Source organism: Mesocricetus auratus, unplaced genomic scaffold (genome assembly GCF_017639785.1).
Source record: "Mesocricetus auratus isolate SY011 unplaced genomic scaffold, BCM_Maur_2.0 Super-Scaffold_100018, whole genome shotgun sequence".
Taxonomy (NCBI): Eukaryota; Metazoa; Chordata; class Mammalia; order Rodentia; family Cricetidae; genus Mesocricetus; species Mesocricetus auratus.
The window spans coordinates 51,865,913-51,883,993 of record NW_024429199.1 but is presented as its reverse complement, the minus strand read 5'-3'; the positions used below and the strand labels follow the sequence as shown (position 1 = coordinate 51,883,993).

The 18,081-nt window shown below is 34.8% G+C and overlaps 1 protein-coding gene across 2 annotated transcripts in view; it reads left to right on the top strand.

Annotated features, from left to right (window-relative positions):
* Rock1 (Rho associated coiled-coil containing protein kinase 1) overlaps window positions 1–18,081 on the top strand; it is a 100,481-nt gene that overhangs the window by 31,198 nt on the left and 51,202 nt on the right. For both annotated transcript variants that reach the window (XM_013122752.3, XM_005083035.4), the window contains exons 4-11: window positions 182–319; window positions 3,752–3,927; window positions 5,262–5,346; window positions 6,370–6,514; window positions 7,018–7,156; window positions 8,799–8,890; window positions 14,839–14,998; window positions 17,205–17,265. In XM_013122752.3, the coding sequence (XP_012978206.1) occupies window positions 182–319; window positions 3,752–3,927; window positions 5,262–5,346; window positions 6,370–6,514; window positions 7,018–7,156; window positions 8,799–8,890; window positions 14,839–14,998; window positions 17,205–17,265 (996 nt within the window). The remainder of the gene's footprint in view (window positions 1–181; window positions 320–3,751; window positions 3,928–5,261; window positions 5,347–6,369; window positions 6,515–7,017; window positions 7,157–8,798; window positions 8,891–14,838; window positions 14,999–17,204; window positions 17,266–18,081) is intronic.

The following is an 18,081-nucleotide window of genomic DNA, read 5'->3' as shown; positions in this document are numbered from 1 at the left end:
ATTTATTTTTATAATATACTTGTAGTAATTCAGGTCCTGACACTAGCCAATTGGGATAAGTAAACAGAAGCAAAGAAACAAAAACAACCACATTATTTAGTAAGTATTAAAGTCATGTTGTAAATTGTTCAGCAAAACATTGAGCTTTAAATTAACGAATGGTTTGTTTTCAATTTTAAAGGTAAGGCATAAATCCACCAGGAAGGTATATGCTATGAAGCTTCTCAGCAAATTTGAAATGATTAAGAGATCTGACTCTGCTTTTTTCTGGGAAGAGAGGGACATTATGGCCTTTGCCAATAGTCCTTGGGTTGTTCAGGTATGGTTTTGATCCTGTTTTCTTAATGCTGTACTAGTTTGTAAAGACATATCTGGGAAATTATTTTTAGAACAATAATAATTTATTGGTAGTTATAAAATTGTCTAACATACCAGTATTTTTGAAGTCATAAAGTTTAATTTTGTTGTGTTATCTTTAGAAAGGTCAGAACAAAATAATTGTTTTGTTTTTTGTAGAATTTAATCTGCTTTGATTTAAGGAAAGTATTTCTGCCTTAGCTTTTATAGTGATTTTGTGTGTGTGTGTGGTGTGTGTGTGTGTGTGTGTGTGTGTGTAAACATGAGGTCCTCATACTTTTTTTACTGCCTAGTCATGTAAATGTCTCTTTTATTGAAATAAGAGTTTCACTAAGCCCCAAATAATACTGTGTTGGCCTTAAGCTTTTAGTACCAGGGAACATATATATACCCTAATATCAACAGGCATGGTCACAATACTGAAGGCAGAGGCACAAGTTCTGGAGTTCAGGCAAGAAGACCCCATCTCCAAAAGAAATACATAAGTTCTAGTAGCATTGATTGCCATTGGCCAATTTAAAGTTCATGGGCCATGGTTTCCTTGCTTATAAATATGAAGCTGTCTTTAAGATTTTTTTGATCTAGACAGGATCTTATGCTAGGCCTCATACTTCTGTGTATCTTAGGATAGCTTTGTACTGTGAGCCTCCTGCCTCTACTTCCTGAGTACTGAGATAATAGGTACATGCAACAAGTGGTTATAACCACTGAACCATCTCTTTAGCTCCCACATTTTAAACTTGAAGTCTCTATTTTTTGTCACCTGTGTATGTCAGGGTTCTTTAGCTTCTGTATTACTAACTTTGTGTGCCAGATAATACTTTTCTCCCTTTTTCTTTTGTTTTTGAGATAAGGTCTGACTATGAAACATTGGTGGCCCTGAACCCTGTATGCTGGTAAGGCCAGCCTGAAACTGGTCATTAGAGGCATATGTCATCATATTTGACCCTAGATAATTCTTTATTATAAAGAATTGTTATATTAGTTACATTTCTGTTTCTGTGATAAAACACCATAACTAAAGCAATTCATAGAGGTCAGGGTTTATTTGGGCTTCTAGTTTCCAAGGGATGAGTCCATCACATCGTGGTGGGAAGGCATGGCAGCAGGTGAGCATGGTGACTGGAGCAGAATGGTGAGTGCTCATATCTCAGACCACAGACAAGAAGCACATTTGAGCAAACTGGAAATGATGGGGCTGTTAAATTTTTAAAGGCTGCTTCCAGTGACATACTTCTAACAAGGCCACACATCCTAAGCCTCTCCAAATGGTTATCAACTGAGGACCACCTATTCAGACCACAAGAGCTATGGAGGGGGAGGGGTATTCTTATTCAAACTACCACAATTACTCTGTGTATTATGCCAGTTACTAATGTGTTTATGATGCTTGACAACACACCTATCCTCTATCCAGAATATACCAGTGGTAATTCTTCCCCATTTCACATACCAGTTATGACAACTAAAAGGGCATTTAGACATTGTTGAATAACCCTTGATGATATAAGTGGAGGACAAGAGAGCTCGGACACAGTATTTCAGGAGTTGATAACTCCTGAAAAATGGATGTCTATTATTATTTCTGTTAAAGATTTAGATATTTTCAAGTTTTATTTTACTTATTACATTATATGTAAATAAGATAAACTGCAACCAAAATAACAATGCTTCTTTATGGCAGTCAAGTAAGAAATTATATGTTTACTCTGGTGTAGTCATGAAATAATGCTTTATTTCTCATCCTTCTAAATTTAGTTGCTTTTAATGTAATGATATGTGGGCGTGTGTGTGTGTGTGTGTGTGTGTGTGTGTGTGTGTGTGTGTGTAGGTGCAGGTGCAGGTGCATTTGTTTGAAGCAGGATGAGAACTAGTGCAGTTTGCCTTCCTCCTTTGAGACAGAATCTTTCGTTGGTGTAGAGTGTGGCTGGCCAGCAAGTCCCAGCTATCGTGTCTCTATCTCTCCAGCACGGAGATTACTAGTGAATGCCAGCATACCCTGCATTTTCACATGGCTTCTAGGGATCAAACTCAAGTTCTTATGTTTATTAAGGCACATGCTGTACCAGCTGAGCCATCTGTTCCTATTTGGTTTTTAAATTAATATAAGTGGAACTGTATAGACTGTTCAGTGGGTAAAAGCATTTGTTCTTGAAAGCTTAAAGATACAAGTTCAAATCCCCAGCACCAATGTCAGCAGTTAAGAGCACTTCATTCTGATCTTTTAGAGGACCCAGGTTTAATTCCAGGCACCCACATGGCAGCTCACAACCATCCGTTATGTTAGTTCCAAGGGATCTGATTTCTTCTTTTGGCCTCCATAAACACTAGGCATGCACTTTGTGCGTAGGCATAATTGCAGCCAAAATTCATACACATAAAAAAAAAAGCTTAGATGTAGCAACATGTGCCTGTAACATAGCACTGGGGGACAGAAACAGGCAGATCCTAAGAACTTTTTGGCTGGCCAGCCTCGATGAAACAGCAAGCTTCCAGTTCAGTGTGAAATCCATTAAATACTATTGAGAAAATGAAATGTGAAGGCTTTATGACATCTATATAAGTCTGGTGGTGTTTGTTCTAAAATAGTGTTTACTTAAAAATTGCTTTTTTTTTCTTTTTAACTTAAGCTCTGAACACACAGTAGATTTCTTCCCAGTATTTTACAATTTCTTACTAATGATTTTGGTACTCCTTCTAACAGTCCAAAAAGATAGTTGTTGTTAGGTGCACTCCAAGTTAGAGGCTATGACCATCCATCCATCCATCCATCCATCCATCCATCCATCCATCCATCCATCTTTCTATTATTTATGTATTTATGACTTTTTTGTTCATTAAAAATTTGTTAGATTTTTTTTCAACTGCCAGGCATTTAGATGCTAGTTGAACAACAGGTTTGCAAGTAAAATCAATTTAGTCAGTCAAAAACAGTGGTCAGTCAGAAACATGGAGAAGTTAAGCAAATTTCCAGAGTCAGGAAACTAATGCAGAGCAATAAAAGCAAAGTCCAGTTTATGATTCCTGAGAGTTTTAATGTTCTTTTTAAAGTTAACAGTAAACTCCCATGTGCATGTTAAAAACCAGAAGTACAGTATTTCTTTGCTTAAGAAGTTTGTCCTTGTTGGAACTATTATAAAACCTTTTAGTATAAAAACTTAGAGGTAGTATAGAAAGCTATAAAATGACTCCTTTTACCTCTTTGGAATATTCAGTTTATAGCTCTTTGGTGTGATCCTTGTGGTGTTTGTCTGCCCTAAGAATTGACCTGCACTTACAGCTGTCCTACAGTTCAACCATCTACTTCCATCTTACAGTAGTATTTTTGTTAGGTTTTAATGTGAAAACAAAATGTTCCAAAAATCATTTTAATTATTTTTCTTTTAATTCGTAGCTTTTTTATGCATTCCAAGATGACCGGTATCTCTACATGGTGATGGAATACATGCCTGGTGGAGACCTTGTAAACCTGATGAGCAACTATGACGTACCTGAAAAATGGGCACGATTCTATACTGCAGAAGTAGTTCTTGCATTGGATGCAATTCATTCCATGGGTTTTATTCATAGGTAAAGATAACAATGCTTTTAGTTTCTCATTTTTTTGAAAGGAGCAGTGAAAGAGAACTTAAACATCACATGATTAATATTTCCTACTCCCAGCCTACTTAATTTCTCCCCTATGACACATGTGGCATGTTGGAAATCTAGTGTATTTAGCTTAATCTTGTTGTAAATATATTCTTTAATAATGTTAACCTAGTTGTATAGCTTTTTTAAAAAATTTATTTATTATGTATGTAGTGTTCTGTCTGCATGTATGCCTGCCCCCTGGAAGAGGGCAACAGATCTCATTACAGATGGTTGTGAGCCACCATATCATTGCTGGGAATTGAACTCAGGACCCCTGGTAGAGCAGTCAGTTCTCTTTTTTTTTTTTTTTTTTTTTTTTTTTGGTTTTTAAGAGACAGGGTTTCTCTGTATTGTTTTCGAGGCTGTCGGTCCAGCCCAGCCTCAAACTCACAGAGATCGCCTGCCTCTGCCTCCCGAGTGCTGGGATTAAAGGCGTGCGCCACCACCGCCCGGCGCAGTCAGTTCTCTTAACCTCTGAGCTATCCCTCCAGCCCCATGGTGAATAGCTTTTATATCATGTATTAAAAGGTGAAAACTATTGCCACGCATGGTGGCTCATGTCTTTAATCAAGGCCAGCCTGGTCTACGAATTGAGTTTCAAGATGGCAGCCAGCACTATTTGTTACACAGAAAAACCCTGTCTCCAAAAACCAAAAATAAAATAAAAATTGTAAAGTAGTTTCCAAAAGTTATGTGATGACTTTTAATTGTTGTTACCCTTTCATGTCCCTGTTTATACTGATCTTCCTGTATCCAACCAATCTCCCTTGTACTTTAATATCTTTTTACCTCCCTATGCCTTTAATTTGGGTTGCTTACAAGATTGTAGTTGAGGGGTTATTTTTGGGAACATAAGGACTTACCAGTGGCAATGCCACTGAAGGAAATGTCTTTTATTCCTTGGCAAACATTAATGTTTCATTTGACTTTTCTGTCTAGATGATATGTATTTTTGTCCTTAATCTCTGAAGTTACTGATTTTCTTATCATAAGAATCAAACTGTGAGCTACACAGAGAGACCCTGTCTCAAAAAACATAAAAGGGGGAAAAAAAAATCAAGCTGCGCTAAAAAAAAAAAAAACCAACAACAACAGTACATAAAGGAGTGTTATGATGCACTTGAGTCTCTAGGTGAGGATAAGAGCACATACTGATTTAGGTTGTCTCATGTACATTAAAGGGACTTGGTCTGATGTAACTGCTTCATAACCTTTATCAGTGTCTGACCTAATTCAGCAATACTCTATTGTTTGTTTTTTCTCTCACTTAGAGATGTAAAGCCTGATAACATGCTGCTGGATAAGTCTGGACATTTGAAGTTAGCAGATTTTGGTACTTGCATGAAGATGAATAAGGTTAATTTTTAAATTCTAATTTTATTTTCTAATTCAAGATAGTATTTCCTTAGAAAATGCTGTTAAAAATTCACTAACCATATCTGTATTTGTCTAGAATCACAGGACTATATTTGTTGTTCTCGTTACCATGGCTACAGTGTTGTATTAGTAACTTGTCAGTGCTTTATTTTTCCCTCTCTATTTGGGGTAAATGTAGATTTACTAAATCTTCATAGCAGCTTTGTTATATATACTACTGGTAAGTAGAAAGGGAATTAGTGCGAATGTCACTAAATGTTAAAAACTAATTTCAAATGTTTCAGAAATACTTTATGAATACTGTAATTGCTGTCTCTTAAAATATACAAGATTTTGTGATTAAAGAGTGAGTTATAAGACAGACTTGTTTTCACTATTTGTATAATAATTTATACATGTAGCTAAAAGAGGAAATATGCCACCTTTTTTCTTTGGTTGTAATGGCTTATATATATTTTACAGCAATTAGAAATATATAGTTGTCATTTTGAGATATTGATTAAAAGGAAAAATTACATAAGAACTATTGTGTCAACATTTAGTTTTAATACAATGCATTAATTAAGTAGGTAAAAATAAATGTTTTTGGAGTAGGGCATTAAAATGCAGACTTAATAGTTATTCCATGATAGCACTTTCAAGCATTTTGCCTTATACATGCGGCTCAATTTCATATCTATCCAGCTAGCTTTTCCGTATTTTTATCACAGTTCTAGAATAGTTAAATCAGTCACATAGTTTGGTTAAAAAATGATGAAATCAGTATTTTCATGCTGTGAAATGCTTTGTTATATAATCCCGTCTATCTCTTTGCTTTGCTTTGGTCTCTGCAGTTAATATGCAGTCATTATATTGGCAGTTAGAAGAATAAGAAATGGTGGCATCTAGTGAGTGCTATTGTTAATAATGTGTTTTGTTATGATATTATATAATTCAGTTCTTCTTTGGCTATATTAAATTGAAAACAATTAAGTCCTAATCCAGGCTTGCTTCGCCTTTTAGGAAGGTATGGTACGATGTGATACAGCCGTTGGAACACCTGATTATATTTCACCTGAAGTATTAAAATCCCAAGGTGGTGACGGCTATTATGGACGAGAGTGTGACTGGTGGTCAGTTGGGGTATTTTTATATGAAATGCTTGTAGGTGAGTAAAGGAGAGGTATGGGTGTGTGTGTGCTTGTGTTTTAAGATTATTTTATATGTATGAGTATTTTATTAGCATGTTTGTCTGTGTACCATGTGCATGCCTGACAGCCCAACATAAGATGGAGAATAGATTCTGGGTCCTATCTAAGAGCAAAAAGTATTTTTAACTGCAGAGATATTTCTCCAACTTCTGTTTTGTTTAAGCATCTTATGTTTTTCATCCTAATCTCATCACTTGATTTCTCATAAAATACTATATTAAGCAGTATTAATTTATTTGAAATAAACATGGTCCCTAAAAGTGTTTTGTCTGTGTTTTAAAAGCTGCTTATAGTCTAATTTTGTGATGTGTTAACTTTTCTATGTCAAGAGTATGCTTTTAGTTTAAGAAATATTTATTATTTTTTTTAAACCAGGTAACTGATAGATTCTTTTCTTTAAAATATATATTTTTGTATATGTATTTCTTTGGCTTTCATTTTTTTCTGTCAATTTTTTCAGGTGATACACCTTTTTATGCAGATTCTTTGGTTGGGACTTACAGTAAAATTATGAACCATAAAAATTCACTTACTTTCCCTGATGATAATGACATATCAAAAGAAGCAAAAAATCTCATTTGTGCCTTCCTTACCGACAGGTAACTAATTTTGATACTGAGTTTCCTTTTGTTGTTATGTGTATGCTGGCCCCCTGCATGCAGGTTAGGCCTTCTCTCCTCTCAAAGCCAGGTGGTCAGACTTGCACAGCATGTACTTTTTCCATCTCATCAGCTTATGCACTTCTTTAAATTCTAAGGCATTCTTTCTCATCTTGCCTCTTGCATGTGAACTATTAGAATGTAAAAGCTGATGTCTTGTGATAATGAAGCCTGATAAAAGGTTAGGATATTGCGATATCCTTTTTGGCTGTCAGCTTAGTGCATACGAGCAGGCAGCTAATAGCCAGATAACGTTTCATTTATTGTATTTTAACTTAATTATAAGACTGATAATTAGCTGGGTGGGGGTGGCGCATGTCTTTAATTCCAGCACTCAGGAAGCAGAGGTAGGTGGATCCCTGTGAGTTCGAGACCAGCCTGGTCTACAAGAGCTAGTTCCAGGGCAGCCTCTAAAGCCATAGAGAAACCCTGTCTCAGTGAAAAAAAGATGGATAATTATCAGATCTTGGATTTTTATTTTATCTATTTATTTATTTAGTTAGTTTACCTTCCCTCCCTCCCTCCCACTCCTCCCTCCCTCCCTCCCCTCCCAATTAAACTGTGCTGGAGAACACAGGGCGCCAGACTCCTCTTTTTCACTTCTGTTGACAACCAGTTTTACTTCATTATGCTCTACAAAATGGGGCTAGTGGTGCTTGTGGATTTTGTTTTTGTTCATTGTAAGGTATGTGTGACTATTTTGCTGCAGACCGAGCCCAAGGCATAGTACATTCTTAAGTGCTATGCCACTGAACTACAGTCTTCAGAGTAGCTCCATCTGGCCTTGAGTTTGTAATCCGCCTTCCTCTGCACATACTCACAGGATATAGTCAGACTCCACCCCCAACCCCCCGGCTCTGCTTTGCCATGAAAGGTTTTCATTGATTAAAAATGCTGAATAGGGTTTTTGTTGTTGTTTTTGTTTTTTGAGATAGGATTTCTCCTTAGCTTTGGAAACTGTCCTAGAACTGCTCTGTAGACCAGGTAGACCTGGAATTCAGAGATCCACCTGTCTCTGCCTCTCTAGTGCTGGGATTAAAGGCGTGAACCACCCCAGCTGTATAGTTTTTAAAAATAAAGTGTAAATTAAAATTTTAAATATGTTTTGGGATTTTTGGTAGAATTTTGTATGAATTAAAGTTTTTTACACAAAAATTTTATAATTATACCACAAATTTTAAAAACAAGGAAAGTCATTGTGTTTGACTTGTCATATAAGTCTTTTTGTCTGGGTTTTCATTAACAGTGAAAAACAGGAATAAGTGTGTGCTTTTTCATTTTTTTCTTTTGAAAGATTCCTTTAATGTCAATCTGCTCTTTTTCTGAAAATTTTGCTGATAATAGATTTGGGTTTTTTCAAGATGGAGTTTCTCTGCATAGTCCTGGCTGTCCTGGCACTTGATTGTAGACCAGGCTAGCCTCTAACTCAGAGATTCACTTTTCTCTGCCTCCTGAATAATGAGATTAAAGGCATGAGCCATCATACCCAGCCTGATAATAGATTTGTTGTTCTGTCACAAAGAAACGTATATAGGTTATAATAAGATCTTAAATAACTAATTACTTTTCTCCTTCCCTTTAGAGAAGTGAGATTGGGCAGAAATGGTGTAGAGGAAATCAAACGTCATCTCTTCTTCAAAAATGATCAGTGGGCTTGGGAAACACTCCGAGACAGTAAGTTATGTTTTCCCCTGGGCACTCAAGAGTGTTTGAAAGTAGTTGTAGGAAGTTGGAAGTTCCTTGCTAAATATTTGTGTACAAATGATGAAAATAAGTTCACAGAGATGCATAAAATTGTCTAAATAGTTAAAAAGAATATTTGATAATGCTATAGAACTTTGTGGAGTTGTGCCTCTCATGTAACTTGCACATACCATACTGGTGGAAATGGATCTGGGCTCAACAGTCATAGTTGATACTTGAGCATTTTTGAGTTGCTCTTCCTATAGGCTTAGTTATTTCTGTATAAAAAAAAAATCAATCAGTAAGTAGGAACAATTGGAATCAAAATGTTTTCCCAGCTGGGCACTGGTGGCACACACCTTTAATCCCAGCACTAGGGAGGTAGAAACAGGCATAACTCTGGGAGTTCAAGGCCAACCTGGTCTACTGAGTGAGTTCTAGGACAGCCTCCAAAGCTACAGAGAATGCCTGTCTTGAAAATCAAAACAAAAAATATTTTCACCTGTGAAAAGACAAGTTTTTCTCTTATTTTAATTAAAACTTAAGGTATAAGAAAACTATGTTACTTCTAAGTATAGACTATAACTCAGTTTTACTTAGGTGGACATTGACACTTGTGGTATACTTGATTTACTAGTGCTTTGAAGATTGCAGTTGTGAAAAAATACATAGTATGCAAGAATTCAATTTTCAGTCATTGTAGAATATTTCCTTAGTTTTTATAAAAGAAAGTTAAAGTTACAAGGTGATCTGAAGAAAACTTTACATAAGATAGTTATATTAAAATGATGTAATAGCACCAAAGATGTCCCAGATTTGGAAAAATAAGAATTTATATTTTTTCCCTACTGAAGTTTCAGAATTTTCTTTCCTTTTTATTTATCAGAAGGATAATGCTGCTATGTCAGTAGTCATCAACTCTCCTGGATCATGTTAGGGACATTAAGAGTGTAGAATTCATGAGACAGTGGTAGTTTTCACTTGAAGGGGAAATTTTTAAACTAATTTTTAAGAAATGGAATGGGTTATGTAGCTTTGCTAATTTTAGTAATGTATTCTAGTTATCAAAGATTACTAAACGAAGCAGTTACATGTTTTTACAACATAGTGTTCTAAGCTATAAACTTACCAAGAAGGAGGAGGAGAAGCAGATTAGTGTAGAGGTCGATAGATTGTATTATAGCAAAAAATGTCATTGACTGTGTACTTACAGTCTTATTTAGAGAAGCTACAACAGCAATGTGACCTTGCGAGAACTCAGTGACAGTTACACCTAGGGAACAACCTGCTCAACTGATAGATGGGATACCATTATTGTCCTTAGACTGCAAAGTAGACTTGCTAGATAGCAATGAGCAGGAAATGAGGCAGATAGTTACACTGAAAAGTTTTGTTCTTTTATTCATGTATGCTTTAGTAAATTTAAAAAGGTTAAAAAAAGGTAAAAAAAAAGTATATGAGGAGACTAAAGACAAGTATCTTTTGAATTGCGTTTGAATTATTTTTTAAGAGTTAAGAAATATACAGATAATTGTAGAATAACCACATAGTAAACCACTCTAAAAATAGGATGGTTATATTTCTTTTTTTTTTTTTGGCTTGAAAAGTTGGTAGTAAGTGGAAGAGAAATATTTGAACCCCTATTTCAGGCCAAGCATGATTTTATTCCAGGCATTGGAAGAAATAACAGTGTTTCCCCTTGTGCAGCTCATAGTTGTATGGGAATTGAAGTTTAAATCCATATAATTTTATTATAACCCTGCATGTCCTTCATAAAACTGCCTTTATCTATTTAAAAAGGGGGGGAGGGGAACTTACGCAAATGACTTTAGACAGATTATTGCTGTCTTTTGTGATTTTTATTAGTATTGTCATTTCTTTATATTTTAAAGAGCTGCATTGCTTTCTGTTTTTTTAGAGGGTTTTGTTATTGCTGTTGTTTTGTTTTTGTTTGTTTTTTTCCTTAGTGATGCTGAGAATCAAGTCCAGGATTTTATGTATTCCAGACAAGCACTATACCACCGAACCACATGTCTTTGTTAGATTCAGCATACTTAGGAGCATTTTTGTAGCTTTTCTTAAACTTTATAGGCTCTGCTTTGTGGTTTTTGAAAAACTAAAAGCTGTAAAACTACTATCATTTTCTTCCCTTTTTCCACTTCCTGAACTTCTTTACAGCTTTGTCCTGAAAAATCAAGAATGTTTTATTCTGAACTGGAATTAATGAATTAAGTTTTAAATAATTATGTATAATGATTATAATCCCTTTTGAAGATTTCTTTAGTTTTAATATATGGATGTTTGCTTGCATGTACGTATGTGCAACATGTATGTGTCTGATGCCTGCAAAGACAAAAAGAGGGTGTTGTATCCCTGGGGCTGAAGCTATAGTTTGCACTGCCATATGTGTACTGGGAACCAAACAGGCTCCCCGAGAACAGCCAGTACTCTGATGACTAAGCATGTCTCCAATTCCAATTATTATTGCTTTTAATACTTTTGAATTTTCATTTTTCCTATCTCCTTGAGACAGAGTTGAAGAAATGACAGGAACATGAGATTAAATTAGAAAACTAGGGCAGGAAAGAAGACTCAGGGGTTAAGAGCACTGGCTGCTCTTTCAGAGGTCCTAAGTTTAATTCCCAGCCCACATGGTGGCTCACAAACATCTATAATAGGGTCTGATGCCCTCTTCTGGCATTCAGACATAAATGCAGGTAGAATACTGTATACATAAGAAATAAATAAATCTTAAAAAAAAAAGATAGATGACTAAAGAAATGAAAAGACCCTTTTCCCCTGAAAAACCTTACCACACCACAAGCCATTGGCAGTGCAGGGATTCAAATCTAAGTCTCTGTAACTTTCCAGCCTTTGAAAGTTTTGATCATTTTAATATTTTGTTCTACTTAATGGTTTTTCACTTCTTAATAGTACATGTCCAGGTGCTAGTGTGCCTCAGTTCCTTTAGGCTTTGTATACTTTTTCAATTCACTGCCAGATTTTCTATTTGGTTCCTTTTTCTATTTCCTGATAGTTAAGGAATCATTCTCCTGCTTCCTTATAGTTCATTGTCCATAGTATCTTCGTTTATTATAAAATTGTATTTAGTAATTCAGATGTCTCAGATTTTTCAATGATGATTTCTAACTTTTTTTCAAAAATGCCATGTGAATGAACCATATGTCCTTTTAAAAATATGTATGTATGCCTTGTAATTTTTTTATCAGGAGTCTGACATTTTGAATGTTCCAAAGTTAGCTCTGAAATCAGATTAGTCCTTTAAGGGTTGTCAGTTATTGTTACCTGTGGGCATTTACTGTCCAAACTTGTTTTACAAAGTTCATGTCCCCTGTCTTGTGTGATTACTATGGTCTCTGTTCTGTTAGCCAATGACAGAAATTTCCTGAAACATCAAAATTGTGAACCCCTATTTTTCTTTACTTGTCTTTATTTTGATTTTATTAATTTATGTGTATGTTGTATTACTGTGTTTGTATGCACACCACATGCATGTAAGTAAGCATATACAAAAGTCAGAAGAAGGCATCCGATTCCCTGAAACTGGAGTTAGAAGTAATTGTGAGCCACTTGATGAAGGTGCTGGAAACAGAACTTGGGTCTTCTGTAAGAGCAGCAAATGCTCTTAACTGCTGAGCCATCTCTTTAAGTCCCTCTCTTTTTTTAAAACATCCCCTACTTGTTTTAAGGTATTTATTAGATCATACAGTTCTTAAGAAAGTTGTTTATGACAGTTTTTGCCAAGAAACGTTTACTTCAGTAGAGAAAGGTGTTTTGGGGATTCCCTGTTAGTTTTGTTAATGCTCACAGGATTATTGACTGGCTATTTATTAAGGCTGAGTTTCTTTGGAGTCTATCCTGGAAGTCGCTCTGTAGATCAGGCTAGCCTCACACTCAGAGAGATATGCCTGCCTCCCTACTGTGTGCACCACCACCACCAAGCTATTGATTGTTTATTAACAAAGCCTATTTGTAATTAAGTACTCTTGACAATAAATCACTAATCCTTTCTCATGTGATTTGGGTGGCACTATACACAGTCTAAACTCAGAAGTAGAGATTTTAAACCTTGACAAATTTAAAATTACTCTGATGGACAGGTAAGGTGGCTCAGTAGGTAAAGGTGCTTGCTACCAAAGGCTGATCCCTGAATTTTATGCCAGGATCCACAGTACCTACAAGTTGTCTTCTGACCTCCATTATATGCCATGCTATGCCATTGGCATGTATGCACACATAAGTATAATAAAATATTTTTTAAAATTAAAATATAGGAAAACCAAGTACACTGATAACAGCAAGAGACGATACAGCACATTGGTTGACTTCTTTAAAATATTCCTACATGATAATTTTAAAAAGTTTTTTAGCTTCAGCAGCTGACTAGATAAATCTGTTTTGTGGACATGGGAGCAGAGCCTATTGTCCTTAGCAGTATTGCAAACTGTTTAAAAGTACTCATGTGCTCAGATGCCAGTAGCATTTCTCCCTGTATTCATGATAGCTGCAGGTGTATACATACATTGTCAAATGTTATTTCAGTGGACCAAAAAATTTTTTTAAGATTGAAAGCGATTGTTTTAAGAAGTAAATATGCCAGGTATGGTGGTTCACAACTTTAATTCTAAGCACTCAGGAGGCAGAGGCAGGCAAGTCTCAGTGAGTTTAAGGCTAGACAAGGATACACAGTAAGACTCTATCTCAAAAAAAAAAAGTAAAAAGAAGGGAAAAAGAAAAAAGAAAGATTGGATGGTTGGTTCGTTGATGATTAATTTTGCCAGGACCATAATTTATTCCTCATTTTGCAAATCGGACAGTTGCTGTTACTAGGACAATGACATTATCTAGTAGGCAATTCTTTTGACCATGAAAGTGAGTGGTCAGACGGCCTCTCCTTTCCCCTTTGTTGCTATTGTTGATTAATGCTACGACTTTATTGGGCTCACTTGTTGGCTTTTCCAAAATTCACCAAATAGTTCTGTGTGCCTAAGATTGAACTTGATAAATATTTCTTGCCTGAATCCCAGTAATTCAAAAGAAAAAATAGCTCCTTTATGTAAAAAAGTCCATGAAACAAGATCAGTTGGTTTTGCTCACGTTCATCTTTTTCTCTAAAGAAAGTGCAGTAATTGTGTCTAATGTAGTGATCCAGCATTTTTTTGGCCGCTCTATTTTTACTAAAGACTTTATACTTAGTTTTTAGTATCATAGTCAAGCTCCAGAAGACATTAGGAACATTAATTTCTTGTGGTATTTTCTCTTGTATTATGAATAGTTAAACAGTTACTGGTGTTTTACATTATTATATGGGAGCCCTTTAACTATATCCCATCATGAATGATTCCCTACCTCCTCTATTTCTAGGACAACTAAGAAATAACTGTGATTTCTGGCTTTCTGTATGGCAGATTAATAACTTAAAAAAAACTATCCAGCACTTAAACTGTCTTTTTTTTTTAATTATACTTTGTTAAGCTATAGGTTCTGGAAATTAATGTATGCATTTCCAAATGCTTTTGAGTATTTTAAACTGTGTTGTGTTCTGTGGCAAAACTTAATATTGTTTGTAGCATTCAACTTAATCTTAAAGCATAAATAACTTCGAGTATTTAATCATTTAATTTTGAATTCTAGTAAATCTTAGTATTATAGAATTTACTGCATCTTATGTTAGGGTTCACAAATTATTTAGAAACAAGAAGCCATCAGTATTTAGTATGGAATCCTGTTTACTTGCTTTAGATGAGGTCTGTTTTGCTGTCCAATCTATCCTTGATCTTCTGAGCTAAAGCACTCCTGACAGCCTCTTGAGTAGCTGGAACTAGGGGTGCATGCTATTGTGCTGAGCTGATGTAGATCTCTGAGCCACTATATTTGTGTGCTAAGTTTGAAAAGAACTACTTTTTTTCTGTTTTTAGCTGTAGCACCAGTTGTACCTGATTTAAGTAGTGACATTGATACTAGTAATTTTGATGATTTGGAAGAAGACAAAGGAGATGAAGAAACATTTCCTATTCCTAAAGCTTTTGTTGGCAATCAACTACCTTTTGTAGGATTTACATATTATAGCAATCGTAGGTAAGTATACTATGCAGTAATTTAGGGGTAAGTGATAATTTTTTTTATATTCACCTTTTTTTTTTTTTTGGTTTTACGAGACAGGGTTTCTCCGTATTGTTTTGGAGGCTGTGGGTCCAGCCTGGCCTCAAACTCACAGAGATCCGCCTGCCTCTGCCTCCCGAGTGCTGGGATTAAAGGTGTGCGCCACCACCGCCCGGCCACCTTATTTTCTTAAGACATCTAAATATTGTCAAGTCTCATTAATGTTCAAAATATAGTTTTTCAGGAAAATCTATATTGAATTATGTAGCATATCTTAAAGTGGAAATAACAGATGGAACAATTCTATTAGTACTGACAATTCAGTCACTATTATTTTGAAGCAACATACGACATTTACCTAGCATTTCTTCACCATATTAATGCTACTAAAAGCCCATAATTATTAGTTCTTGAAAAATTGATTCCTCCAAAAGAAAAACAAATTGAATGACCATTCCCATGAATAGTTAACATCAAATAGTATCTATAGTGTAATGTTGGACAAATAACTGTAACCTTTTATGATTCAGTCCCCTGAAAATAGGGATAGCAATAATGATAGCAGTAGCTCCTGCCTAATTCTGGATTGCTTTAAGGATTTTTGTGAATAAAAATGTAGTAAAGCACAACTATGCTTTTGCATGGAGTAAGCACTCAGTGTTAGCTCTTATTACCACTGGTACTGTCTACTGTTAGTACCAGATAGACATATCTTTACATGTACTTAAGGCATAAGCTTAACCTTTGACATTATTTCATTGTGCTGGGCATTCATTCATTCAATGGATATATTTGATATTTTGCTCTTTATCACACGTATGATTCATACTATGTTACAGTATAAGATACAGTATATGTCCAGTGAGGAAATGGATGATCTATGCAATATAAATTAGTAAGTTCTACTCAATAGAAACAAAGTGCTAGACCAGTACCAGGCAACAAAACACATGACACTTCTGGTTTAAATCTGCACATTATTGTTCATTACTTCAAACTTTGGTTTTCATCAATTTATTCTTCATGGTGTGGTTTTAAATACTTGATTTATTTAGCATGATTATTAAATTTTAATTATAGCTAATTTTACTTTAAAGAGTCTTGCCAATTTTTGTCAAAATTTTCATAGTGAGGGATTTAGGTCTGTTGTCAAGAGGTCAGTGTACTCCTGCCTTCTAAACTCAGCTTCTCCAGGAATCTATTTAGAACAACACTGGATGCTTGTACAGCATCACTACCAGCGTCACACCTGAGCTTTCATTGTAGAAAAGCCTACTATTTAATTCCTTCCTCCTGACAATTACATAATACTATAGCTACTTTATTTTGACATATGTACACAGGAAATCTAGATTGGTTTTCCTAAAGTCTGATTTTAAATGTTATATTACCTAGGTTATAATGTTGGGCGAATAACTTTGACTGCTTTTCTAAAATGTTTAATCATTTTGTGCAGTATGTGAATGCTCAGTAAAATGAAGTAAATAGAATACTGGTAAAATTTTTAGTAATCATCTGCATAATGGAGCTTCCAGTTTTATGTACTTTTAGTTGTGCTATTTTATAGCAAATCTAAAATATAGAAATCTGTGGGGGAGCCTAAAGTATGTTGCTAATGTTTTTAAAACATCTAGAGATAATGAGTGAAGAATTAAAAACAAACAAACAAACAAAAAAACTAAAAGTCCAAAGCCTCGAAGGAGTTAAAAGCAAAATTAGAAGAAACACACCAAGGTTGTGATTTCTTTGAATTTTAAAAGTAACTATTGGAATACTTCATGTAATAAATAACACTTTGACTTGACATGTGAAGCAAACTTGTTTCTAATTTAAATTAAAAAAATAAAAAAAAACACTGTTTCTTGATGTCACTGTATCATGAATATGTCTTCATTTAAGTATGTTTAAAATTTGGCTAGTTTTTATTTTCATTCTACTTTATACATTATAAATATTGATATATTTTCCTTTAAAATGTTTAATTATAATCACAGTATTTACTTAAGAACTATTTAATTTACATATCATGTCTGTTTCTTAAAAAAATTAAGCTTGTACTTAATTTTTAAAAATTAGCTAGTATAATATTGAACATAAAACAAGCACATCATGCTTTTTGTTTGTCCCTAAATATTGAAAAGGTGTTTTTTTTTTTTTTAATTCCTTACCCTGTGCCCTGTAGATACTTACCTTCAGCTAATCCCAGTGAGAATAGAACCAGCTCCAATGTGGATAAAAGCTTGGTAGGTATTTCTTGCTGTCATTCTGGTTTTATTTTTAAATTCACAGTTGTATGCATGCTTGTGAATGTGCAGTTAGTGAGTTTAGACTATGACGTTTGTTCGTTCGTTCATTTGCTTGAAACGGAGTTTCTCACTGGAACTCTGCTCTGTAGACCATGCTGGCCTTGACAACACAGAGATCCACCTGCCTCTGCTTCCTGAATGCTAGGATTAAAAATGTGTGCCACCACTGCCAGGTATGACACTTCTAAATTATTGTCTATTCTTCAGTATGATTTCTTTTTGAGTATCAAATGGATTATATATATATATAATATATACATATATGAGTAGGTAATAAGTTATAAATTGTTACTGATTGACAATTATTATCCTTTAAATCTTTGAATTAGAAATGCATGAGAAATCATTTTGTCATTAAGGAAGTTAGAGATTGAGCATTGTGGTGGTATATGACTATAATTTTAACACATTGGAAGCTGAGGGAGGAAGATCACATATTCAAAACCAGTTTGGGATATGTGGGGTTCCTGGTTAACCTGTCTGCATCAAAAGGTAGTGGGCAGTGAGGATTACCAGAAGGAACACATAACACATTAAAAAGTTTTGAATGGATGAAGAGATTTTGTGTGTGCTGGTAAAATATATATAACACAGCTTATCATTTTAACTAACTTAAATATAGAGTTTAACATTAGAAACCATCACATAGCTTTGCTAGCTATTCATCTCTTGAACTTTTTCATCATTCTAAGATGAAAACTGTATTAAAAGGTAAACTACTCATTTCATCACCCTCTCCTCAGGCCCTCGTAG